The 26,175-nt window shown below is 37.5% G+C and overlaps 1 protein-coding gene across 3 annotated transcripts in view; it reads right to left on the reverse strand.

Annotated features, from left to right (window-relative positions):
• Positions 1-26,175, reverse strand: part of ITSN2 (intersectin 2) — an 87,422-nt gene that overhangs the window by 31,781 nt on the left and 29,466 nt on the right. For all 3 annotated transcript variants that reach the window (XM_040597849.1, XM_040597850.1, XM_040597851.1), the window contains exons 3-19: positions 22,627-22,719; positions 20,909-20,972; positions 19,105-19,268; positions 17,657-17,854; positions 17,265-17,361; positions 15,545-15,687; positions 14,201-14,264; positions 12,325-12,462; positions 12,133-12,218; positions 10,879-11,141; positions 10,034-10,183; positions 9,665-9,805; positions 8,785-8,872; positions 8,040-8,179; positions 5,190-5,326; positions 2,768-3,213; positions 1,525-1,646 (exon numbers count right to left, since the gene is read on the reverse strand). In XM_040597849.1, the coding sequence (XP_040453783.1) occupies positions 1,525-1,646; positions 2,768-3,213; positions 5,190-5,326; positions 8,040-8,179; positions 8,785-8,872; positions 9,665-9,805; positions 10,034-10,183; positions 10,879-11,141; positions 12,133-12,218; positions 12,325-12,462; positions 14,201-14,264; positions 15,545-15,687; positions 17,265-17,361; positions 17,657-17,854; positions 19,105-19,268; positions 20,909-20,972; positions 22,627-22,719 (2,534 nt within the window). The remainder of the gene's footprint in view (positions 1-1,524; positions 1,647-2,767; positions 3,214-5,189; positions 5,327-8,039; positions 8,180-8,784; positions 8,873-9,664; positions 9,806-10,033; positions 10,184-10,878; positions 11,142-12,132; positions 12,219-12,324; positions 12,463-14,200; positions 14,265-15,544; positions 15,688-17,264; positions 17,362-17,656; positions 17,855-19,104; positions 19,269-20,908; positions 20,973-22,626; positions 22,720-26,175) is intronic.

Consider the following 26,175-nt stretch of genomic DNA (forward strand, 5'->3'; position numbering starts at 1 on the left):
TTTGCACTGTTCAACAAACAGGGCGATGATGCAACTGCACTGTTTTTAGACACAGGTAGAGACAGGCCTCAAACACAACATATTCCTTCAAACAGGCTCCAAATATGCACACCAGGGATCAGGTACTATACCTGGAGCCGTTCTGGCTTGCCAAAAATTACAGTGCATTGTGTTGTATTGTGCCAAATGTGGAGCCAAGAGGCAGCAGCTGGCAAACTTATCAGCTCACGGAAACAACTGCTGTAGTTTTGCTTACAGATATAATTAACAGTGTCATTTGCATCCAAAACACGTCCAAAAATTCTGATATTTATTATACAATTAAGTATAGAGCATCCTTAAATGTTCATAGCAATACTGAAGCCTCCATTATGCTGCAAATTAGTCAAAATTAGCTAAAAATTTGCAGCTCATAAAATACTATCACCTAGTTAGCTTAGTTGAGGTTTGGGGTTTAAGAGGAGGCAGTGGCAGCTGTTAGTCTATTTCTAAAATGAGTTAATCAGTAGTTATGACAGTTAATTATATCTGAGAAGGAAGCCAAAGCAAAACCTGCTTCTCTTGTTCCCTCTTCAATGCTTCATTGGTAGGAAAATATAAATAAATGATTTAACACTGCCAAACTGAAGGCTAATACTTAAGTGTTTTAATACTTTGTACCACATTGCTTTGTAAATTCTCCCTTTTCACCTACCTATATTCTTTACAGTCTAAATGAGGAGAAACTATACATGTATTAGATACATAAATAATTGTACTGCCACGGCTGTAAATCAGTTTTCACAAGTCCACCTGAAGGCACATGCTTTCAAACACTTGTATGCTGTCAAGGGACGTAATCACATGAAGTGACACAGATTTCAACTGAGACGCCAAAAAACATTTCCCATCTTATGGTCCTGCTGTAATATTATAGATAGCATATTCAGCTGAATCCAGAAAAGTGCTACAAAGAACGGACACAGAATAAACTACTACAGATATCTGCCTGAGGGAGCATTCATAAAGGACCAGCTAATAATATTATTGTGAGGTTAACCAGCCTATGTCAACAAGACATTAGAAAATGATATTAAGATTCTGAAGAACCATTCACATCTACTTGTTAAATAAGTTGTTTTATTTTCATTTAATTTCTATTAATTAATAATTCATGCCTCTATTTACTATGCTTATATTTCAAGCAGGCACTTAGAGGCCAACCTGTACACGTACAACGCACTGCAACCACCGTATCATTCCTGATCTACTAACTTTAGAAAGTCTGTTTAGCATTCACTGTGTTATTTTAAACAGATTCTCAACACCTATAGGATGTGTAAGATCCAAACAAAGATTTTGTCTGAACTAATTCTAATTTCAGCTGTTCTTAAAAAGCAATCCAATTTAAATTCTGAGTAAGCCTTAGCCTCAAAATCTATTAATGTAATGCTTTTGACACTTAAGACCTCGTGTATGTCAAGGCCGGGGAAGAGGGTGCGTGTGTGTGATTTCTGCAAGTCAAACATGAATGGCCAATCTTACCTGAATTATATCGCCAGTATTAAAGCTCATTTCATCATGATTCCTTGCTTCAAATGGATACAAAGCTCTGTAATTTACCAAGGCAACTGGATTCCTAGACTCTGAGACACTAACAGCGTTGCCTGAAAGGGTAAGAAAACTAGTTACCATTTTGATACAGCTGAAAGACATGCACTTCGTTGGAGCCCAATCATTCTAAGCAACAGGTATGCATACAAGAGAACAGTTCTTGCCCCAGACACTATGCAAATACTCAGAGATCCAGCTACAGCAGGCCGATGGGATGCATACAAGAGTTTAACATGCTAATCATAGTAAATATGACATAGGCAATAAAACGCATTGCTTTCTGAAGTGAAAAAAATTAAACCTTTACTTTCTCATCTTTCCTTGTCAAACTGCCTGGCTAAACCAGTGCTTTAATATAGTCTTAAGGCAATTATAATTTTCCAAATTGAAAAGATACCACAGTTGCAACAATAAGTATTCAACAGCATGTGTGAAGATTTTTCTTAGAAACCTAGAATAGCAAAATATCATTTCCATTTCCTTTGTATCTCTGTTCTCCAAGTCTGTGACTGATGTTGCTAACAGTGAATGTTTTACAAGGTATAGCTGAAGCGTGCAAATATCTTTCAGCACTGTTCTAAATTAGTTCTTGGTGAACTCAGTGTTAGAAGTGGCTAATAAAACTGAAAAGAACTAACGAAGGATGGAACTAATCAAAAGCGCCTTTAGCAAAAATACTGTTAAACCAGTATTTTTTTTAAGTCACGCAACTACAGTTAGGTCTAGTCATTCAGTTTTTTGTTATTTAATAAGACTATTCAATATAATGCAGAAATAAACTAGATTTCAATGTTAATAAAATGCATCACTGAATGTTACCTACCCATCCACTCATTACTGAACAAAACTCCTCCATATTAGCATTCTGCTTTAATGACAGAAAGTGCAGGCCTTAGGAAAAAGCTAAAATATTACTGTTTCCAGAATCTGGGATTTGTTGACCACGATCACTGGAATATTGGTCATCAGAGTTATAGGTGCTGAAAACTGACAGAAGTAACCCAACTTAATAGGATTATTAAAAACTAAAGACATGAAACATTGCTAGTTTGATTTTTTTAAGTAGTATTCTAGACAATAAGCCTGCCATAGTGTCACATTAACAGTAATACATTTAAAGAAAGAAACAACTCTCAGGAAAATAAGAACCATTAAAGCAAAAATCTAAGATTACCTTCATTTTTCCAGGGTGGTTTAAGATTTTTACCCTCTGTTGGTTTCAACAGATCTGCAAATTTCTCATTTACGCTTAATTTAGAAGTACGTTTCTCCACCTCTTGAGAGCTGGTCACTTCTTTTGTCTTCTTTATTTCTTCATTCTGCTTACGCCTCTCCTCAGCTTCTTTTGCTATTTGTTCTTGCTTTCTTTTATCTTCTTCCAGTTGCCTCTGCCTTTGTTGTTCTGTCTCCCTAAAGATCGTGGCTTGCCTGCTTTTTTCCTCATCTGCATGAAGCTGTTGTTTATTTTCCCTTTCTCTCATCAGAGCAACGGCTTCTTCAGCTTTCAGCTTTTCTTGAACTTTTTCCTGCACGCGTTCTTCCTCCAATCGCTTCTTTTTCTCTTCCTCTTCCCTTCGGATGTTTTCCTGCCATCTGTTCTCCTTCTCCCGTTTTGCTTTCCTGAAAGAAAAGAGTAAAAGAGAAGTAGGAGAACATTCATACAAAAATGAATGAGATTATGATCATAGAGTAATTGACTGCACTTGTCAGTAAAACTCAGTCCATGATATCGATCACTTTCCTCTCCGGGTGTGAGCTCTTCGATGGGAGGCCATGCTTTGACTAAACATGATTGCCTGTATATTTCACATACAAATAACAAATGGATTTAAATTCTTGGTACAGAAACACTGCCACGTGGTTACTTGTGCAGTGCTTCCATGGGCACTTCTTGCTCATCAGGATAGGTAAGCAGAAGTGTACTGTTAATTGAAGAAACGTGTTTTTTAAGCTGTCCACCAAAGTAGTAGCCAAGATTGGAAACTAAGATTTCCAAACAGATTAATAACAAAATTTCACTCCGGTACATACATATAAATACCCTTTGCATACTGATCTTTTTGCTGCTTGAACTTTTTGCCTTCAGCAGTTGTAATCTATTCAATACGCTTATCCTCACCATGGCCACACTCTTCAGCAGACAGAAACTGGACATCTGACTGTATTCTCTGCCCTGATTCTAGCCTGTGCATCTCTCCAAAAAAGTTATTATCCAATTCTACATATTTAAAAATCATTTATTTTTAGCTGTCCAAGACCTTCCTTCTGAAAAGAGCAGGACCTAACCCTTTGGGCCACCTTCTGAAAAGATTGTTGAGGTCCACGCCTAGAGAAGACTGCTTCATCAAGTAACTGGGGGGGTCCACTCATTTGATGGCCATTTTATTGCGTTTTCAAGAGCATGACAGGATCTAGTAGGAGCTGTGCAATAATGCTGTTAATCTAACATACAGATTCAACAGAAAAATTAACAGGATATCACTGTACGCACAGCATACAGTTTTCTTAAAGGGACCGTTACAAATGTTACGAAACACCATCAACGCTATTGTAGAAATACGCTGTCATGAGTTAAGACCTTGAATCACACGCACTACGAGGTCACTAGCTCTGCTTCACAAGCAGTCAAAGCAAATATGAATCACTGAAAATCTCTCTCAAATTAAAAAGACAAAACACAGCAATCCTCTGAATGAGGAGAGCAGTCAAAACCAGCACACCAAAGCAATTCCACAGCTGAGGACTGGCCACTGAGAGCACCCACCCGCCCTCTCCCTGGCACTGTTTCACTACAGGGCTGCTAAGGGTAAACTAGGTAGCTGATAGCAGAAGGTTGGAAGAGAGGAAAAGCAGAGTGGCATCTTAAGACAGCCAGAATCAGACCCTAGAAACCATGTTTTCTTAATCAGTGAAACAAAAGAAAACAAAACTAGCTGGGAACAAGATCACAAAAAACCAAGAGCTGAGGACAGCAAAAGTTTGAGTGCTTCATGCAAGGCTGGACTGAGCAAAACCAAGACCATATACATGAAGGCATGATCCTCTCAAAGACGTATTTGAATTTTCTCATTGTCCTCCTAAAAAAGGAACCAAATCTAAACCTCAGAAATTACTCACTCATCCGGCTTTCAAGAATAATACAGGAATTAAATAGTCAATGCCCTTCCTATTATCTTAAGTATCAATCTGTCTGGATATACATGACAAAAAACTAGTTAACTGCTCAGTCAGAAGTGCTTTTAAGGAAATAGGTCAGATGTTTTGAGGCCAGCAAAACAAGGCAGAATATATGAGGAATTTTAGATTGTGTGAGGATTATCTATTGAAGGAGCTAAAAATCTTAATAGCAAAAGTGCCTACTTGGTTTATTTATCCATGGCATCTGACCTTTTTTAAAACAAAAGACAAAAACAGATCAGAAAGAGAAAATTCAAATCATCTTGTATAGTGGTACTCCATATGCTTCCTCTAAGGCAACTCAATAGGATAGATTTTTACTTATTAGACCTCTCGTTTAATACAATCAGCATCTTAAAAGTCACCACAGCATTATTTTGCTTTAAGAACTGCAACATTGATACATTCAGACATGGTACCTTGCAGCCTCATCTTCCAGTCGCTTTTTCTGTGCAAGTTCAGCTCTTCTTTTTTCTACTTCTTTTATTTTGTCCTGCTTGATCCTGTGGAGCTGCTCCAAGGCTAACTGCTGTGTGCTGTAACTTTCTCTCAGGTCCTAAGGAGGAAACACAATGAAGTACATCAAAGCCAGTCTTTCGAGAAAAGCATCCAGGCATTTTAATGCTTTGTGAACCAAGTTTTAATACAAATGGACAAAGTAATATTAAGTTATTAATAGTCCTTGGAGGTCACTGCAAAGAAAGTAAAATAAACAGAAGTATAAAAGGATGGCAGGTTTGCAAAGCCTTTGATGTAACTTAGACTTTCAAAGAGCCCTTCCAGCCATACACCTGCTGGAAATGGCTATTACGACAGAGGAGAAGGAAAGATATAAAACTGAGTGTTCAAACACAACATTATCTAAGGGCACAGAAGGCAAGGTAGTATATTTTAAATAACTACAAGGAAGGAGACTTCAAGCGAAAGTCAACACAATACCATAAACCTGAGAATGCACCCCTTCAGTAGGGTGCTCGCCTTTGCAATGCTTTCTGAATGATCAGTCTCATATTTAAATAAAAAAAAAACTTATAAAAATATCCAGCAGGCTTATCACTGTGGGAGGCCACAGCCTAAAGACACTAAATCAGACTGGAGTTTTCCTGTATTTGTAAATATCACAATTTTACTCTTTTTCTTTTGAGCACATCCTTTAATTCCTATTGCATCTCCCTCTGATAACAACTTTTTCACAGCAGAAAAATCTGCACGAATCTTTGGGATAATTATGTGTACAGAATTAAAAACCCAACAGTAATAGAATTACTTTAGATTGTACTTCACCAAGTCACAAAACACCTGTAAGACATTACATTATTTTTTCCTTAGGATTCCCATTGATACACGCTAAGCAATGCAACAGGTATACTCTGACTTTTCATATCTGATCTCATAAATGCAAATAAAGCAATTAAGAATGACCTGTTCCCGCTACAATATGCACCTCTGCCAATAATCACGTTGCCTAAGAGCTATTGTACAATTTATATGAAAAGGGCAAGATAACAAGGTTTCTGTGTCAGCAAAAGTCTCTGTAGCAATAAACTAAATCAAGCAATTGACTACAATTTTTCTGCAAACATATTCAGCTGATAATTCTCATTTTGCATAGATATTGGGGAACACTGTGGAAACAACCTGCATCAAAAAAAACATTGCACCTTTGATTTAAGGACAGAATAACCTTTATGCAAAATGGAAAGGTCAGTTAAGTAACTCTGGTCTGCGCGCCCCTCTCAATTATTCTTGAAGTCAGATTTCGGACCCCAACAGACAAAAGCAGTGTTGAGGAAAAACAGCAAGTAGGTTTTAGTACTGGGTTAATCTGAAGGTTTAATAGCGTTATGTTTGCCATATCATATACCATATTCTGTATAATGATGTTATGTCTAGACTTTTAAAACTTAGATGAGAATTTGTATATCTGAGTCACAGCTTAAGATGTATGGACACAGGTAGAGAACAACAGATGGAAAAGTGGGAGAAGACACTATTTCCATCTAAGACAGTGGTTTTTTGGTTGATGTTACCTTAACTAAAAAGAAAAAAATAACTGAATAAACCAAATTTGTGAACATAGTCTATTAAGAAATAAAATGGCTATCAGTATTTTGCAGTTTAGATTTCTAAGCAGGTAAGAAAATTTTAAGTCTTTAGAAGGATGTAAAAGCTAGCAGAAAGAGCCTATTGATTTTCTTTTAGGAAAATTTAATAGAAGTTGTACAACCAAACAGAAAGGGTAAGCAGAGAAAAATTGCGAAATAATTAAAAACCAAAAGAGCCAAAGATTAGAAAATAACCTTAAGTAAGAGGAAGAGGTTGTTGAGACAGCTTAGCAGAGACAAAAGGCACTGAAGAACAGAATCATCCATATTCTCACACTGTAAGATAAGGTAGATAAAGAGCCAATTAATCTCTGTACTGTATTTTGAAAAACATATTTTAGGGAAGACTGAATTGTGGATGCAGCCACTGAACACAGCAAGCCATGCAATAAACAAGTAACTAAAAATACATGCTATATGTAGCCATTTTTTTTAAATAAAAGAAACTCCTTAAAACGCCTACAAATTTTTCTTTGGGCTCTTTTTATTGGAGAGTGCAGAGCCCTCACACTGGCCCGGCATAAATCCATTACTTAAGAATAAAGTTCACATCAGTGCCACTAAGAGTAAGCTAGTAAATAAAGTTAAGTGGATGCACGCTACCCTGCCTGAGAGTTGCATGCATTTTTAGGCAAGTCAAGAGCTGCCTCTGAAACAAAAACACCTTCAGGGCCAGTGGTCGTTATGTCTTAACTTCTACACAGATAAGTGGTCTGTGCTTACTTTTAGGACAATACTTAAGCCTGCTACCAGATCTTGTACAATGTACTAGGAAACCATGTACTTCTTTCAATAAAAGAGAAATGTTCCATCCACAATTCAAAAATAGGAGCCAATATAACCTCAGCACTGTAAGAACAGAATTTGCAAGAGCCTGAAAAACTTCAATGCGAAATCAAAATGAGTTCTAGAAGGCCAAAGTTGAGAGTGAGCAAGCTGATTCATGCAAAGCAACAATTAGCAAGAGATTCACATTTTAGTATATTAGCAACAGTTTTAAGTGCATGTTTATTGCATTATTTACTCCAAGACCTTATTTGACATTGGAAGTTGGGGAAAGCTTTTTGGACGCCTGGTAGAAGTGCCACCAATCTTTATGACTGGATAGAGACATAAAGATACTGCTTACTGGTCTAAGACTAAGAATTTAGATAGTGCAGGTACCTTAAGCTGGCTGTTAAATGCATCCATCTCAGCAAGTTTAGAAGCAGTTTCTTTCTCAAGGGCATCCAGTTGATCCTTAAGTCTTTGGCATAATTCTTCCTTTTCTAGGGACTTCTTGTGCACTGAACTGATTCCTGTACCTGCACACAGAAAAACAAACCATTTTACAAGGATTTCTGTTTTCACAAATTATTTTATTATTTTCCTAATATACACGCATTCCCAAACTCTTCCCTCAAAACTCCTTGATTTACCTTCCTACGCACATACAGCACAAAGAAGAAATGGCTCCAACCCCCAACTGAGACACACATGCACCACATGTAATACGTACAGAATAAATTACAAGTTGTATTTTGTAGTATCAGACTAATCCATAGCAAACTTCTAGATAGGGACTTCTAGTGCGATTTGATGTGAAGACCAGTGTAGATTTTACATAAATGAACTCTCTTGAGCTTACACTACCAAAAAAGACAAGGTGTAATAATATCTGTGGGCTGTATAGTCTGTATAAATCAATAGTTTCAAGCAAAATCTGTGCTTTCTCACAAAAGTGTCTGTTTGCCCCTTGTTTAGAGCAGGAAGGAAATAATGGAATGCAGACGAAACAATGCTAATATGGCACTAACTGAAAAGATATAAAAGTGAAAGTGCGATTAACACTTCTGTATCCTTCAATTTTTTAACAAATGATGAAAAGCCAGCAGTGCAAACAGAAGAGAATTCATGTGCAGGCACTTACTCTGAGTGTTTTCAAGTTGAGCATTTTTAATTCTTTCACTTAACAACTGCTTTTCAGGAACTAAATAGATTAGTTTACTCTGATATTCCTGTAGATATTGAAGAGAACATAACAAATTTTTATTACTTTTTATAAATCAGTAAGTAAAAACGGATGAATTTTCAAACATAACTTCAATTCACATTAATGAAACATGGATACAAGTCATCATTATGGGATAGAGGAAAAAAATTACTTCTATACCCTCAATATAAATACTATTAAAGCTGAATGCTTTTTCACCCAAAAACATTAACACAGTTGGATAAAAAATTAACAGGCATGTTAAAAGTGTAAATATAATCATGAGAACATGTAAGTTGACGGCCCCAAGCCTAACAAAAACCAGTAACTTTCTGTGACACACAGGAACATGAAAAGAAGTTTCCTGACATGCACGAGCATTACATAAAAATACAGCAGAGGATGATTTATTGTAGTCAACTAATTTGAAGTAATTCATGTCTTGCTATTCAAAGAGATTAAAAAAAAAGAGCAACAAGATAATTCAACCCAAAGACATCTTGCTCTACATTCAGGAAAACATTCCTCCAAAATTTGAGTCTGGAGCCATAAAAGAATTCATGATTAAAGAGAAGTCACTATTATTGGTTCACAAAAGAACAGCTAAGGTTTTAACTACTGACCTCATTCAACTATCAGCTTGTTGCAGCACATATAACAAATAAAAGTAAAACCCTGCAATGTTGATAGCCTTGCTGATTTCCTCTCTTCACTATAATCAAACTGATTCACTATTCCTCCCTACGGGAATGTATTATCAACAGCATTATGGAAACACAGAATAGGAAGTAAAGGAAAACTACAGAAAGTTATATACCTGAAGCTGCTGTTGTAGTTGCTTGACTTCCATGATTCCTTGGTCATATTTCTTATCTAAAGCCTCCAGTTCAGTTTTTTGAATTCGCTTTTTGCTTCGAATATCCTCCAATCTGCCTGAGATTTGCTGATGTTTGTCCGTCTAGAAAGAAACCAAAGGCAAATTATACCACATACAGCGAAAATTTCCTCTCCACTAAATCTGTGGGCAATTATTTTATGATCAATTCTGTAAAACAACCCAAAATATCTGCTTTAGATTCCTCATTCAAAATGGAATGAAACTCCTAAAAGACCATTAACATAGACTCTCAGATTTGCCTACTTTAAAATACTGTATTTCAAGATTGTAGTGAAATTTCCGTCTTACCAGGGCTTCTAATTCAAGATTAAGGCTCTTCTTTTTAGAGGTCAACTTGACAATTTCTTCTTGTTCCCTGTTACGTTGATTAAGAAGTTCTTGGCGACGAATTCTCTCCCATTCCAATCGTCGCTGGCGCTCAAGTTCTTGCTTTGCTGCCTGCAGAAAAGTTCCATTACCTTAAATTCCAATGGAGACACAGAACTTGGAGACTATGATTTAATATAACGTGCTCTATTTCTAAATAGCATAACAGCAACCAACGTATTTCTTTTTTAAAGTGCTTTTACATAGAGCATCAAAGAATGGAGGAAGTGATCCTGTAAGATTCTTCATGCCATACTCTGAACTCTGGATGAAGAAAAGCTACATAATTCAAAGACAAAGTCTAATTAGCTTGAAATACCGCCCACAAATGAGCACATGGGCAAATATTGCTCATAACCTCCCTTGAGTATTTCACAAAACTACATAAAATATCTTATGCGTGCACTGCAACACCACGTAGATGCAAATTTGTCTCAAGTTCAACTGTCAAAATATTATCCATTACGAATTCCGTACAATCTTGTTTGGTACAGACTTTTGCACAAACGCAAGAAATCTGTCCAAGAAAACCTCATTTGGCCTATGAAGTATCTGAAAAATCTTCAACCTATACCAACACTTTATTAATTTATGAGACGCAATGTTTCCAAACAGAAACGGTGTTCTCTTTCCAAGACAACCTGCCAAAGGCCATGCGAGGAGACAGGACTAAAGCCAGCATTCAAATCCTGAATGCACTGTTAAGTAGATACTGTATGCATGTACATATTCCTTCAAGCATTAAAAAATAATTTCAAGAAAACAACCTCCCGCCTTTCTATTTCTTTCCTCCTTTCTTCTTCCCTTTGTCTTTCCAACTCTCGTTGTCTCTCCAGCTGCCTTTCCATTTCGAGTTGTTTTTTCCGTTCCTGTTCCTGACGTTCCCTCTCTCTTCGCTCTTGTTCTTCTCTTTCTTTCTGAGCCTTACGTTCAGCCTCTCTCTGCTGCTGCTCCAAAAGGACCTGACGGCGTTTTTCCAGCTCCATGTTTCCTCTCTCGTAGTTGGCTTTCCTTTTGTCCTCAAATGTCACTAAAATAAGGAAAGGTGGTTATTTCTGTCCTGTGCAAAACACTGCTCTCAAAGTACTACCTCAGTCATGCCACTAAAGATAGATACTTTCTTTTTGGCAAGCTCAGGTTGTTGGGTCATGGATGATATAAGCATTTTACATTTGTTAAAGTATTATTTTTCTTTTCAAAAATAACTTCAAGTTTTCCTAAGTCTTTCTTTTTTTTTTTTTTTTTTTTTTTTGCAATTGGAATAAAGTGTTGTAGTTTAAAACAGACCATGAAAATTACTTTTTTCCTCCAAAATTCAAAAGACCTCCTTTTAAAATCTAGGAGAAGACTATCTTCTGTTAAAAAGGTTTTACTGTGCAAGAAACATTAACACACAGAGAAAGATCTTGGTTTTTAAGGGTGCTCCCAGTAAGAGCTCCTGGAGTTAAAAACAGCAGAAAACAAAACAGGATCAAGCTCAATTCCTGCACTATATGATCAAAAGAGATACAAAGGAATGGTTTAGGCTCCCAGCAACCACCCTTCCAAAAAGACAGGCAAGTCGTGTCTCGCAGTATGCATGCAAGCAACCTTTGCTGGTAGCATCAGGGAGTCAATAGTACAATCTATGTTACGTCCAAACTGCATCTACTTTTCTGAGAATTAAACTACATTGGAACTCCTCGCTTTCAAAATGTTCAGAACAAAGTAATGCCAGGAACTTTCAGTGGAAAAAAAAATATTGCAGTAGCATGGCAGTATTTGGCCATGAATGATTTCTTTGCAAAAATACATTATTAATCATCACACTTTTCCTTTCCTACAGCTAAAAATAGCCCCTATCTCTGCCTTCTCAATTCTATTAGATGTAATAGGCTGACTACATCCGCTTAATGACCTTCCTGCCATCCAAGTTAAAAGGGATCTAGCTCCTGAAGTGAAGCTCCCTAGGGATCGGATCCAAAGGTTTCAGTGCTCTTCAAAGACAGCCCTATACATTAAGAATGTGAACCCTATTTTACCTGGCTGTTTTTTCTGTGGCTCCTCCTCTTGCACAGGCTGGTAAGATGGCAGGGTTCCATTTATATTTTCAGTATATTTTCCACTTCTGGAGGGAAAAAAACCCCACCGTTGTTAGAGAAATAACACAGTTTTCTTTGTATGAAACACTTCCATTGAAAATATATTGTGTTTCACTCCCCTCGGTGACATACCTGAAAGAAGGTGGCACCAGTTCAAGAGGCAGAGTTAGTGGCAGAGGTTGTCCGGCCTTGGCCATATCAGTTAGGTGCATGGCTAACACAAACTCATCAGCTTTGAGCTGTCCATCTCCATCAATATCAGCTAGTGACCTGCACAGTTTTAACAGCAATAATAATTAGAACCAAACAGACATCACAGCCACTCACAAATGACAGCTGAAAATTTACTGTAAATATATATTTTTAAATAGAGAATTCCTGTAAAATGTTCTGGCAAAAATAACTACAATTAATAACATGAATAGCTGATGAAGGGAGCTATTATTTTCTTTAATAATGCACTGCTATTCAGACGTTTTCATAAAATACAGCAAAGACATATCTTGAATTATTGCATCACTAAGAGAAGAGCTGAGAAGAGAAACCAGGACTGTTCTTAACCAGCTCAAAATGCTAGAAACCACTTTTTCAAGTGTTGGTTTTTTTCCAAACAAAAGCAAACATTATACAGAATTACATGAAATTCTACAACACGAACCTTTGCATAAAATTTCCACCACCACCCCTTGTGTCTCCTTCAACAGTACAACGAAGACACGAGCTGCCCCACAGTACCCTCCACGGGTAGGAAAAGGATCACCCACCCCCTCTACAGAGAGGGCAAACCACACAATTGTATTGTTAGTCTACAAAATGCTTCCCACACAACCAGGGTGGTGGAGGTATGTGTGGGAAACCAGAGATGCAGGCAGGAAAGCAGGAACCTTTCTCCAAGAACTATCTATGTAGACACAATTGCAGGAATGCATCCTTAGACTGCACTTCAGTGAAACGTTTAATAAAGTAACTGCTTGTTTAAGAAGAACAGTTAAAAAAACCCTACTAAATACAAACAGAAACCATCCAACCAAACAAAAAACCCCAGCACCACAGTGAAAAACAAAAGAAAATGATGAAATAAGACTTTATTACATTCACAGACAAGCATAATTCACACGTAACAGTACTACTATTACAGTAATTACCACGAATGCAGCACCCCAGTAGAACCACTAGTAACATCTTGCTTTGGGCAAAACTGAAATTTGGGCTGTTAATCTCTCTACGTGGGTACACAGAGCTCCTTGCATTGGCTAGTGCTATCTTCAGGCTAGGCACCCAGAAGGAAAACAGTCGCTACACACCTGCTTCATTTCCCCATGCTCCCGAGTGGGGGAATACAACCTGACACTCCATTTCTACCTTCACAGCATGCAACCAAACAAGCTGAACAAATACAAGGAATATTTCAGCTTGCTGCTTCTAAAGACAAACAAATGACTGCCCTGCGACAAAGACGAAGAAGAAAGGGAACTTAGAAAAAGGTACTGTGAATTCTGCTGGGCCATTAAATTTTATGTATAACATCTGAGTTATGTCTGAAGGCGTAATCCAAATTACCATATCTAGCGGGGCATATTATTCAAGCCTTCAAACAACTGTAACCATTTCCATCACCAGAGTAAAGGCATGTCTTAACAGATATGTAAGATGTAGATATCTTTACGGGGACCGCAGTAAAACTAAAAACTAACAAGCTTGATTTCAGAATCCTACTTTTAAAATTAACAAGCCCTCATCTCAGCTGAACTAGTTCATCACTGAATGAGAAACTGAAATTAGTATCTGTACTATATGGAGTTCAACAAACAAATGCAAAGAGTGAAAAATTATAATATGTCATGGTGTCTTCTAAAACTGTTACTAATGAACGAACTAGTTTAAGAAGTAGCTTAGTTTCAGTTTATGATTTTAGATCTATGGTGTCCCTTTATCATTTCTTATTAAATAAAGTACATATCCTTTCAACACCACAAACAGTGAATTCATAATCAGTAACTAAACTTACCAAATAGTAGCCAACTGCGTCTGTGAAAGGTTTGATTGCAGAAGGGCATTCCTTGCTTGAAATCCTTAGTGAAAGTGTAAAAGGTTTTAATAAAAAGAAACACTTTGAACAAAGATTCACATGTAGCAAGAAGTGGGTCATTAAAAATAAACATGGCCCAGTTCATATTAATCTAATCCATTTTCATCAGAGGCTAACAGTTGGCTTTATTTCCAGGCTTAACAACAGGAACACGATAATGATATTAAGTATTCTTGTGTACTTCCCTCCCTCCACCCCCCGCCCCCCCTCAGAGCACCTACCAGAAAAGCTCACATGAAAAACACGTATTTAAGGTAATCCTCACAGCTGTTAAAAAAGCACAGCTGACTGTCTACCTAAACCTTGAGCTAGCATGCTGGAAAGCTGTTGGTTTTCCTTTGATAGTAAAGAACCATATACCTTTCTAGGCAGGTCAATGAAACCTTCAGGCCAAAATCAACTGAGCAAGACAAAAAGCATTGAGTCCCTTTTTTGAAACAGAGAACTGTCCTCCTTTTTTTTGTAAGCTAGGTAAGTGCTTATTCAAAATACATACTAACTTTACAACTAATAACTGCTCATCCAGGGCTCCAATCACTGCATTACAGTGAGTAATCCAGTTTTATAAAACTCTACTCTTGTATTAACTTTGCATTTAGTCTTTTGAAACCACCATAATGCTGTGGTATGGCATAAATATCACTGAAAGTCAACCAAGAATAACTACCTTAAATTACTTCTGAAAAATTCCAAACATGGCTGCAGTACTGCAGTGTCTTTCCTGAATCACTTTCTTTGAAAAGATAAAGCCCAAATATCTAAGCAATTACTAGCATATATACATAGGAGCACAGGGCACAAAACCAATCATGATATGTTCCCCATTTTACAAAGTCTTAAGAAGGAGTCTCAGTCCAAAGAGTGATGCTTGAAAAATGACTGCTGACTCCATGGGGCTAACTTCCCCAGCCTTTTGGTTCTCAGGCTCTTCTAGTTAGATCCCACCACTGCTACTATTTTCTTCTTGTCTCCTGCTGTAGCCTCCCCACTCTGCCTGGGGAGACTGCTGCTTCCTCAGGCTCCCCCTCCAGGTCTAACACAGAGCCCAAGCCAATAAACTGATGGTATTTCCATTTCTTGGCTGACTGGAACCACTAGCTGAAACCCACGCTTTCCTGAGTATGTCTGAATGTCAAACAATGTCAGCTTTTATTTCATATGGCAGTCAAATCCCAAGCCGGGATTTCACCCCTCAGCCTGTGACACTCCAAAGGCAGAAAAGACTGCTCATTCTCCCCCCTCTGTATCAAATGCCATACTCACCTGATAAATATCCACTCATACTTTTATCAAGACTGTTAAATTTCTGTCTGTACTTTAATCTAGAGGCCTGAGGAACCGCCCAGTCTGAGGATGCAATCTTTGGTGAATTCCCAGCTAATGAAGCACTAGATGAAGAATTTGAGCTGTAATACAACACACATATACAAAGATAAAGAAAGAACTCTAAGTTTCTTGGCTTAATAAACAGGTATTGGAACAGAAAATATATGGCATCTGTGGGTAATATGAAACAACTTCCACAAAGTTTTACTTCTGCTAACTTGCTATATTTTCATCACTAAGATGGAATTTTACTGTGAAAGTAGGGACACATTTCAAGATCCTGTTCCCTTGGTATCACAGGCACTTATGTTGCATAATTAATCAGTCACCACTGCATACTACTACTGTAGGAAAACTCAGCTTTTGTAAGAATGTTTACAAGGGCTATGAAGCACTGGACAGATGTCTAAGTAACTTTAAGTAGTATGTAAATGAATAACCATGAGCATAAAAATGTATCTGATAAACTCACAACCAAAAGCAGGTTCTAAAGCCACTGTATTACACCCCTACCTCTTCTATTAGTGACAACGACAGGCTGAATGGAAGTTTTCAAAGTCATTCAGTTTCTGCAGAATAGTGCTGATTGAGCATTTAGATCTACCTGCAAAAATTCTGCCTGCAACTCCCAGCATATTTTCACAGCGTCCCACCTTTGAAGATCAGACAAAACCAGGTGCATCCAGCTTGCCTTGTTTAAGGTAATCCCCTACTCTGTCAAGTAAAAAGCTATTTGCAGGAATGCAAGGCAGCAAAGAATGCTGACAGAAACAAAACCTTTCTGGCGAGATGCTGGATAGACATCCTTTGCATTGAATTAGATAAGGCAATGGTGGAAATGCTGTCAACAGCAACACTGAAGAAGAGCTACTTTGTAACACTGTAACACCAGCAAAGAAAACCTTCCAATTAAAAAAAACAAACAAAAAATATTATTACAGGCACACAGCGTGCGTACCACCATCTTACCGAACGTCTGCTAACATCAGGTGTCTGTCTGCCTGTATGAGGAGCCCAGAGTCTGACACGCGTTCATCCTCAGGCCTTGTATCAGCAGCCAAGAGGTGCGAGCACTTCTGGGTCACCTCCTGGAGCTGAGCTGGGGCGGAGATGCTCTCTGGACTGCCTTTTGGGAGACTGCTCCCGGGATGCCCAGCTAGCATCTAGGTCTCAGCCTAGTCCCTCACTTCATCTATGGCAAAGCTCTAAAACCAGTGAAACGGAGCAGCCGATAATAAAGATTCATAATCTTCTATTATTCATAAAACAAACTCACACATAAATATTTATAACCAATACTATTCTTACATGCCTGCTAACTACACAGTGCCCTCTATAATGAACAAGCCCATCAATCCTTGAACATTGCTTTTATAACCACTTGGTAAGTTTTACTTCTATTTACTAATGAGGTACATTCCTTTCTTTTCGGTGCCACTTTCTCCCATTTGAACTCCTCTCCTACTTCAGATAGTTTTATCAGATTTATTGAAAAGATTATTGTGCATATCAAAACAATCTATATTCAGACTTTGTAGATTATATCAGATGGACTCATTTTTAATGAATATACTTTGAAAATAGAAATGCTCTTTAAGTTTTGGAAGGTATGCTACTCAAGTTTAAGACACAACCATTTTAAAATTAACTTTCATACCTGCTAGATCCTAAATCGATCAATGACTGTGCCTTCTGTATGCTAGTACCACCAAACCCTCCTGCCATGGGACCTAAAGAACCAGTATGAGGCAGTGCTGAAACAAACAAACAAAAAAAACCCACCAAAAACTGTAAAACAACTGGGTAGAAGGTAAAACTTCGTAATAAACACTCAAGGCTTTGACAGAAGTAAGAAAAGCTAATCAGTGCCCTGTTGTTAAGATTAACTAGTTAGAACAGATTTGACAAATGTCAACTTTGGAAGAAATACAATTTAACATGTTTTTTTTTTAGCTCACATACAAGTAGTAGCATTCCTGTCTGAAACTAGCCATAGAGAAAATGAGATTCACAATTCTGAAAGCAAGTACTGCGCTGTACTATACTTACTTGAAGAGAAAGGTACGGACAAAGGCTGCAGAAGGCTGGATGTTCCATTTGGCAACGAGGAGGTACTGGCAGAAGGCACCAGGGGAGCAGAGATAACCAAAGGAGGAATGGAAGTCATGGAGGTCAGAGACATGGGAGCTAATGGTGTGATCGTGGACATAGACGTTGGCATGGACAGATTTGGCATACTACCCATTCCTAGAGCAAAATCCAACAAGTCATGATTTAATACTGCGAGGCTCCAGCAAGAAATTGGGTCCATTATGCTAGGCAGAAACTACACAAAACAACCTGTGTCCAGAGATACAATGAGTTAAAATAGATGCTCATGTATAATATTTACTTTTTCTCTAAAATTTAGAGAAGACACAGAGAAAAATACATTGAAGAACATGAATTTAAGAAAAAAATAATCCTTGCAAGCAATTAATTCTCAGTGTATATTTAACTAGTATTTCACAAACGAGTAAGATCTGGTTTTCTGTAATTGCATCTTCAACTAGCTCTTCAACAAGCCTTTCCATATCTGGCCCCCGAGAGAGACTTCAAATGCAAGTCAGAAGTTGTGACAATCCTCTACAGGGAAAAAGCTGGTATTGTTTCTGAACTAAGACTCTTCCAAGTGTTGGCTTAGGAAGAATCCATACCTGTGAAAAGTGCATACTTAGGGACTTAAGCCTATCAAATGGTTTCTTTAAGACAGCTGCCTGAAGCAAGTAAGCACTTGAATTACTGGCTGGATCTTGTCAAAGACAACAGTATGCAGATGAGATGATGGAAGGTTAGTAGGAAGTAATCATATGCCAACCATAGCTATCTATAAACACATGCATTTGCATGCAAACACACAAGATTTAGTGATGGACAGACATTTTAAACCATGTATGTAATTACTAGAGGCATACATCTGATTTCAGAAAAAAAGTAGGTACTAAATAACAGGCATGCACTGAATCCCAAAACACCATCAGAAGGGGAAAAAAAAAGTAAGCAGACTCATATTCAATCGATCGTATCGACAAAACAGACAATCCAATTAAATTTGGAAAAAATACTTTAAATAAGTGTTCTACCAAAACTTTGACCTTTACTAAGTTTAACTTTAAAAAACCCCAAGTATAAATAGGTGAATGAGTAGGAGGGAGACAAAAAAAGACCACCAGTACAAGATGACAGCCTGCAAGTCAGATGGCAGATGTCAATGGCCTTCCTGCACCTCATGTCAAAATTCAGTAGAAGGTTTTTCTTTATTATTAAATGTCTTCAAAGAATGAAATTATAAAAAGTGTCAAGAAAGTGACTTTGAATTTCCTAAATCAGAATATCCTTGGGGTTTTTTTCCCCACTGATGCACTCAACTATTGTGGTCAGATTAATGCTTGTATTTGTCTGAAATTAACTGTGGGGTTTTACCACTAAACACTAAGTAATTATATATTCATAAGTACCAAAGCGAGCTGACATTAGCGGCGAAAATACTGGAGTTTGTTTCATGACAGGAGGGAGAACCGCAGGCAAGTGCTGTCCTTGCAATTTCAGCTTGATGAGTTTCATGGCTATAGAGAACTCCTGTTGATCCATTTTTCCATCCTTGTTCAGGTCCGATAGTGTCCTTAAAATAAAATAAAGTTAGAAAAGCCTGCAAGGAAGAAATGTAAATTTAACTTCTTCACTTAATGAGAAGCTCTTCTATCAGATTTATTTACTGGTTTTGTACAAGAAAACAAGAAACTTACTGCAACCATCTGTAGATCTTTCACTTTTGACAACATTCAAACCCTCAGAAGTTTGATAAGTTTGATTACCCACTTAGTAGCCTTCTGCAGAGTTCAGTTTTACAGATGCTGTATACTAAATACTTAACCTGAGAAACAGGAAAACACTTGGAAAAGCAGTAGTATCCTGCTCAGTAGATACACTTGCTGCCTCTGCTATGCTTTTTTCTATGCTACTAGCTAGGCTAATTATTTTAATTAATGTTTGGTAATGTAGGGAATTAACGCAAGAGTCTGAAACAGGAGTACACAGAAACCTGGTAAAGACACTATATACCACTATGAAAACTCCATTAATTCACAAATAGTGTTGGGTTTTTTTAAACCACACTGTCATCTTTCAACACTTTTCCAAATAAATACAACAGGAAATATATGCAACAGTGCATATATAAACAGAAAATTTCTGGTCAGACAGAAAATATGAGATCTTGTTAATACTTAAACATGAGAGGACTAGGCACAGGACTGTAAATAGAATTAGGAGAATTAAAAAATCCTACTTGATATTTAACTACATTTTCCCTTTCATTCTGTTACTCTTCAGTACAAAATGCCAAGGTCCTGTGGAAAAAATTCCTTACCACTCTTTTCTAGTGTTTGAAGAAGAAAATAACTTTGCATGTAGTTAGATTCTGTAGTATTCTTTCACAAGCGAGTTGTTCTTAGTTACTATGAGCCTCCACTCCATGTCTTTTAACAGGTGAAGATCTTGGTAACAACCAAGTATCCCCAAATGAACACAGTATTCTAGTGACTGAAGAGTTACAAAGAAGAAAATGGTTTTTTTGAGTGTTGCAATCACCACATACATGCTGCAAAGAACAGCACTTCTTCCAGTTCCAGCATTACGGAATTGGTTGGTATTATACAGTATAACTGACCTCCTACTAACATTTTCTGTGGCTTCAGTTTTTTTTTTTCCCGTCTTCTACTTCCAGAGTATTTTCCACTCCCAGTTTAGTAGCACACTTAATCTTAAGCAGTTAATATTCTTTAAAACATCATTCAATTTGGTATCTCCAGCAATTCATTGCCCCAGTATTTACCTCTTTTTCCATATTACTATTTAAAGTGTTATTTTTTTACCTCTTTTTCCATGCTATTATTTCAAATATAAAGACAAGGGTTAACAATGACCTTTGTGGCACTCCAACAGGCACTTCCCTCTACAAAAGCCTTGCAATTTATCATTGCTTTTTGTTTGAAGCACTTACTATAGTTTAAAAAGGCTGTGTTCAGAATGATCTAATTTGAATTAACAGCCTAAGAAAGACTTTAAAAAAATATTGCTTTTTAATTGTGTTGGTACACATACGGGCTCAATCCTTCCCCTAAATTTAATAAAATTGAAACAATGATTCATACAACACTCCTACTTTGCTGAAAGCCTCCTTAAGACAACACAACACACCAAAGGCAATATTTGAATGCTACACATCTCCCATGTTAAAAAAAAAAAAAGTAAATACTTTACCATATTTCAGCAAGAATTGAAGCTGGTAGACCTGATTGCAAAAAAAAGGTACGTGCTTGATCACCTATGATAAACAAAAAAAAAAAAACGGTAGACTTTTATACTACAGACATAGATTTTTCAGAAGATCTCAGGACACTTTTGTGGGACCAGATTTTCAAAAGGAACCAGCATGCTAGATGCCAATCTTTCCAGTTTTGTACCACCTAACTCCATCCCTGGTGACAGCAACTGTCAGATACCCAAGTATTCTGTAATCCTGAATCTTTGCTCCGAGAAGTTATTTAAAATAGCTACAAAAAAAGCTTTAACAGGTCACAAATCAACAGCTGCTAACCATTTAAAAGATGTGAGATTTAAAGAAGTAAAAATGACTGATGATTTAGTCCTGACTCAATTACTTTTACAGGAAAGGCTGAATATGCTATTTCTTTCCTTCTCCTTTATCCACTCTAACTTGAGCCGGTATTGCCTCTCTAGATAATATTCTGTTCCATCAGAGAACATCCACTATTCCAGTATTTCAGGAAGGGGACTGCTATGCATTCCCATACCAAGTTCCATCAAATGGTACCGATTATGCCATAAACAAATGCATAATAAAACACGGATAGTGGTTTTTATGCTTACCTATGAGTGCATTACAGATGCTTAAAAGCCAAGACTTCATGCTTTTCTGTCAGCTCTTTCTTCCCTTATATTCATACACAACCTTTCACTCCAAGCACTTGCCAAATAATTAATGAAGCCTGCAGACATACGTGCAGGTAAGAGCCCAGATGTGGCCTAAAGGCAGCCCCTGGCACTGCATACTTTTCAGCTGGTGGTAAATACCAGCCTCCCAGTGCTGTTTGGCCAAAGTAGAAGTTATGTATTACTCTGCCAGAAGACATGCATGTTCCAGACAACTTCCCACTCTCTCCTCAGTCCTTTTCAGCCCCAAAAGCGGAAAAGCGAGGACAGTGGAGTCACCAGACAGATAAGGCAGGTAAGAATGATCAGGGCTGGTCTTCAGTGCTCATCTGCACGCAAACAGCAATTAAGTCATCTTTGCCAGTGAACTTGAGTCTTTTCTTGGTATCACAAGCAGATTCTTAAATCTAAAAACTGCAAATCCCAAGGCACACAGCAACGTGACCCAATTGTTTCAGAGGAGAAGTAGCTGAATGCGACTGGAACTGACAGCAGGCCACTGCAAAATGCCATTTGCCTATCCAGAACTCACTGAAGGCCCAGGGGTTAATAACTTTCAAGCAGTCATTAACAGGGACAAGCTGTCAGCATCTCCCTCCCTGCCTCCTCCTCCAAGACAAAGATATCTAAACAGCACAGCATTCTCCAACACTGTTCAGACAGAGAAGAGCCACTTCTGGTGTCTCTGGCGTCACTTTCCACAATAGCTACTGTAAGTGCTCCTTGGCAGCCTCCCATCTAAGCACAGATTTTGTCTGATATTCTTTGTTTTTTGAAACTAGACAGAATGACAGCACATAACTGCTAGCTTCAGAAGTGACATGGTTAATGAAAGAGCAGTCCTGTGCCAAACTTCAGCCAAAAGCTTGTAGAAGTTTAGTAGTAACCCATGGCTGTTTGCCCAAAGAGTATGGTTATTAATCACACAACAAAGGGCTAGAAATAGGATGTAGTTTTCAAACTGTTTTACAGAGATATTTATGTGTACACAGAAGTTAATGTGTAATGCAGAATCTCAGACCAACCTGTAATGTAGCCTCCTGTGGGTTTAAGGCTATCAAACTGCTTGTCATGCTTGGCCCGCTCTTCAGAGGTGATGGCCCATATGTTCGGACCTCCTAAGGGAAAAAAAAAAACAAAACAACAAACAACTCCAAAACACTGAATCACCAGATTGAAGACTTTTTAAAAATACAGCATGTCACTTGTAAAATAAATGCTTGGCTTCTCAAAAGACTAAGTTAGATCTTGACACACCCAGCTCCTACCAGTTTGGCAAGGACATTGTGAAACACAAACCTGCTTCCCAGATGTGCAAGCACTAGCTGAGACAATCCCTCAGCTAGACTGCTTTACACTTGGCTTTCAAACAAGCTCTGGCGTCCTTCAAAGCTGGTGCAAAGCAGTTTCCTGTTGCTGCTGATTGTCAGCATCCCCGGCAGGATGCACGTTGCTCACCATACCCTGTGTGAACTGAATCCTCCTCTGGTTCGCCGATAAAACAAATGGCATTCAACGTCACTTAAAGGTTCTCACACACAGGGCTAACGCTACAGCTGCCAAAAAAGACTCATGCTTTGCCTTTTCAATACTCTAAAACCAAAATTGGGACTGCTAACAAAATAATGTTGGTTTTGTCTGACAAAGGCGTAACACTCTGGGTTGTTGGTTTGGTTTTTTTAAACAGCATACAATTTCAACTCACCATTTTCCAATGCTTAATTAAAAACAAAACAAAACAAAAACACAAGTATAAAACATTACAACTTCAAAGTAACAAAGAGAAATTGCAAGGAATAATCAAGTTTACAGAGCTGTGCTGATATACCAGGCAGAACCAGAGTGGCTTTCAGAAATGCTCCAACCTGATGTGTAAAGGTCAGGGTGTGCGTCCTTTGCAGGAAAAGTAGTTTGCCAGAAATAACTGGGTTTAGGTTTGGTTTTTAAGTAGGCAGAAGATTTAATCAGGAAGTTCTTGACAAATATCTGATTTTTTCAAATCAATAATGCAAGAATTAGCCAAAATTCTGAATGGAAACTCTGGAAACAGCATTAAAAGGATATTACTTCAGAAAAATCCTTCAAAAATACATTCTATTGAGCATTACCACTTCCAAAGAACTGTTAATCTGTTGCTCAAGTATTTGTATTGCTCACTAAAAGACAGTCAAGAGAATAATTATTCAAATGAGATATTAACAAATTGCTTTAAAAACCACAGCACTTTTAAAGTTGCTATAAAATGCTTCCTCTTTTCCTACATAAACGTAATTTCAAAGCTTTGATTCTACAATATTTCAACAGGTTTCTTACTGTTTCTCAGAGAATAACAAATATACAATATAGAGACATTGATGCTGATAATCATCTCTCATCTGTGTTTATCCATACATGCAAACACATTTTCCAAAAAAACCTTAATGTCTCCTCTTATGAAGGTCCTGTTAAGACTGTCATTCTTCTCACACGTGTACAAATTCAGTTCTTCATCCCTGCTGCTTTAGTAGGGAAATACAAATTGTTTTTTTTAAAAAAACAAACCAAACCAGAAATTCACTGGGGAGATGAATGACAGAAAAGATGGGAAGGCATTAGAATACCACCTCTATGCACCTGAATTTGGAGTTTTACTTCCCCCTCTTGAGGGTATACCAATTTTCTTTTGTGTGTCCTCAATGAACAGGTCTTCTTGCAGGCTGCACACAAAACTGCACTTCAAGAACTGCCCCTTTTCTCTTCTAATTAAGTGAGTTTAAATAAATCTAAATTAGATATGATAATAAATCTAAAATAGATACAATAATAAATCTAAATAAATCTAAACCAGGTGCCTGAAAGTTGATCAGCAGGGTGAATATTGCTCTAATACACGAATGAGGACAACTTATGCCCAATGGCAAAAATCAGAGTGGCACTTAAATCTTTTTCAAATGTTAATTTTAAGCTATGAATGGAAAGTGCATGATGTGGTTAATGCTTACAGAAATTATCTGGACAAGATGAAGAAGTGCTCCTAAAGTTGTCAGCAGCAATTTCAGAAAACCTGACCAGTTCTTTCATTTATGAAAAATAAAATACTAGCAACATCACATTTTCCTTATATGAAATACCACGTTTTGATCATCTTTTGAAACAGGTAGCTACAACACTCCTCAGCTTTTTACAATCACTGACAGAAGGATTAAGATCACTGCAGTATCTTCATGTGGTCAGTGGTTGCGAAGTCCTAGAAATACAGCACAATTCCTTGACCGGAGTTACCACCACCACAGCCTCTCTAATAAGGAAGCTTCTTTAAACATGTACCAAAATGCACAATTTCATATTACATCTCACAAAAGATGGCAATCAATCTTGAAACTCTTCTAATATATTTCATCAAAACATCTATTTGAATGAAATCTGGTAAATTAAGTTTCCTCTCCAAATATGAAATTCAAAGCTCCACATGGCATTGTCTCAAATGTTTTAAAATCTTGCAGTTCACAAATCACCAGATTCACACCTCTAACTATTACAACAATTAACATCTCATTCAAGAAGTGTTTCAAGATGCACATTCACCCTTCATTCTCATTTTTGCCTTCATTAACACTTCCCAAGAATCTCACTATTCTTTGCACACTGAATATTTTACACATTTTTGCTCTGAGCTGTGATAGCTTTTCTCTGACACACAGACTGTCGCTGCCCTGATAGCAACCCAGAGCTCTCAAAGGCAGAGGGTGTGGGGTGCATGATGGCTCACAGTACCCCATCTCCAGCTTTGCTGACTCTTACCACCATGCACTTCACGCTGCTGATCCTAGCCAGGCAGATGTGTGTGTGAGTATCACCAGTGCAGCCGTAACAGAAGTCCTTTAGACGCACACTTTACTGCTAAAATGATGCCATTAGCATAGTTCATTCATTCCCAGATTAAACATGCAAAAGCATTTCTCCAGCAACCATCTCCATGACAGGTTTCTTGCAAGTATAAGTTTCATTTAAAAAAAAAACAAACAACAACTATCTTGGACTATAACCCACATTGTTGTAGCAACAAGTGCTTCTAGCATTGTCCTAGCAAGTCAGCCTCAGCAGCTACTGTCACAGCAAAGTGGTAACCACAAACACACATCATCAAAAGTATACTGTGTGGATGTTTCAGAAAAATTAATATATATCCTGAAAAGACCAACCTGCTACTAATTTACTTTCAAAGGCAAGAAGAATTTCAGATTTTCCCTATCCCTGAGGTCAGAGACTTAAGATTTTTTTTTCTGGTGATTAATTTCACAAAGATATGCTCTCCACTGTTTTTTTTTATAGGCATGGAAGAAAACATAGTAAGTCTTAAAATCCAAAGCAGACCTCCTCTCACATAATTTGTGTGTGTCACTTAAAAGTAAATATATTACAATATACATACTTTGTAAATATAAATTCAAAACACCTTCAGTTCAGAAAATTTTAGCCACACCTCTCAACACCTACAACGTTCAATAATACTTTGACATTTAAGATGTCTAAAAGGAGATGTAAGAGCATCTTTTAATTTAGAAGACTGAATGAAAACATACTAATTTCCAGTC

Source organism: Falco naumanni, chromosome 6 (assembly GCF_017639655.2).
Source record: "Falco naumanni isolate bFalNau1 chromosome 6, bFalNau1.pat, whole genome shotgun sequence".
Classification (NCBI taxonomy): domain Eukaryota; kingdom Metazoa; phylum Chordata; class Aves; order Falconiformes; family Falconidae; genus Falco; species Falco naumanni.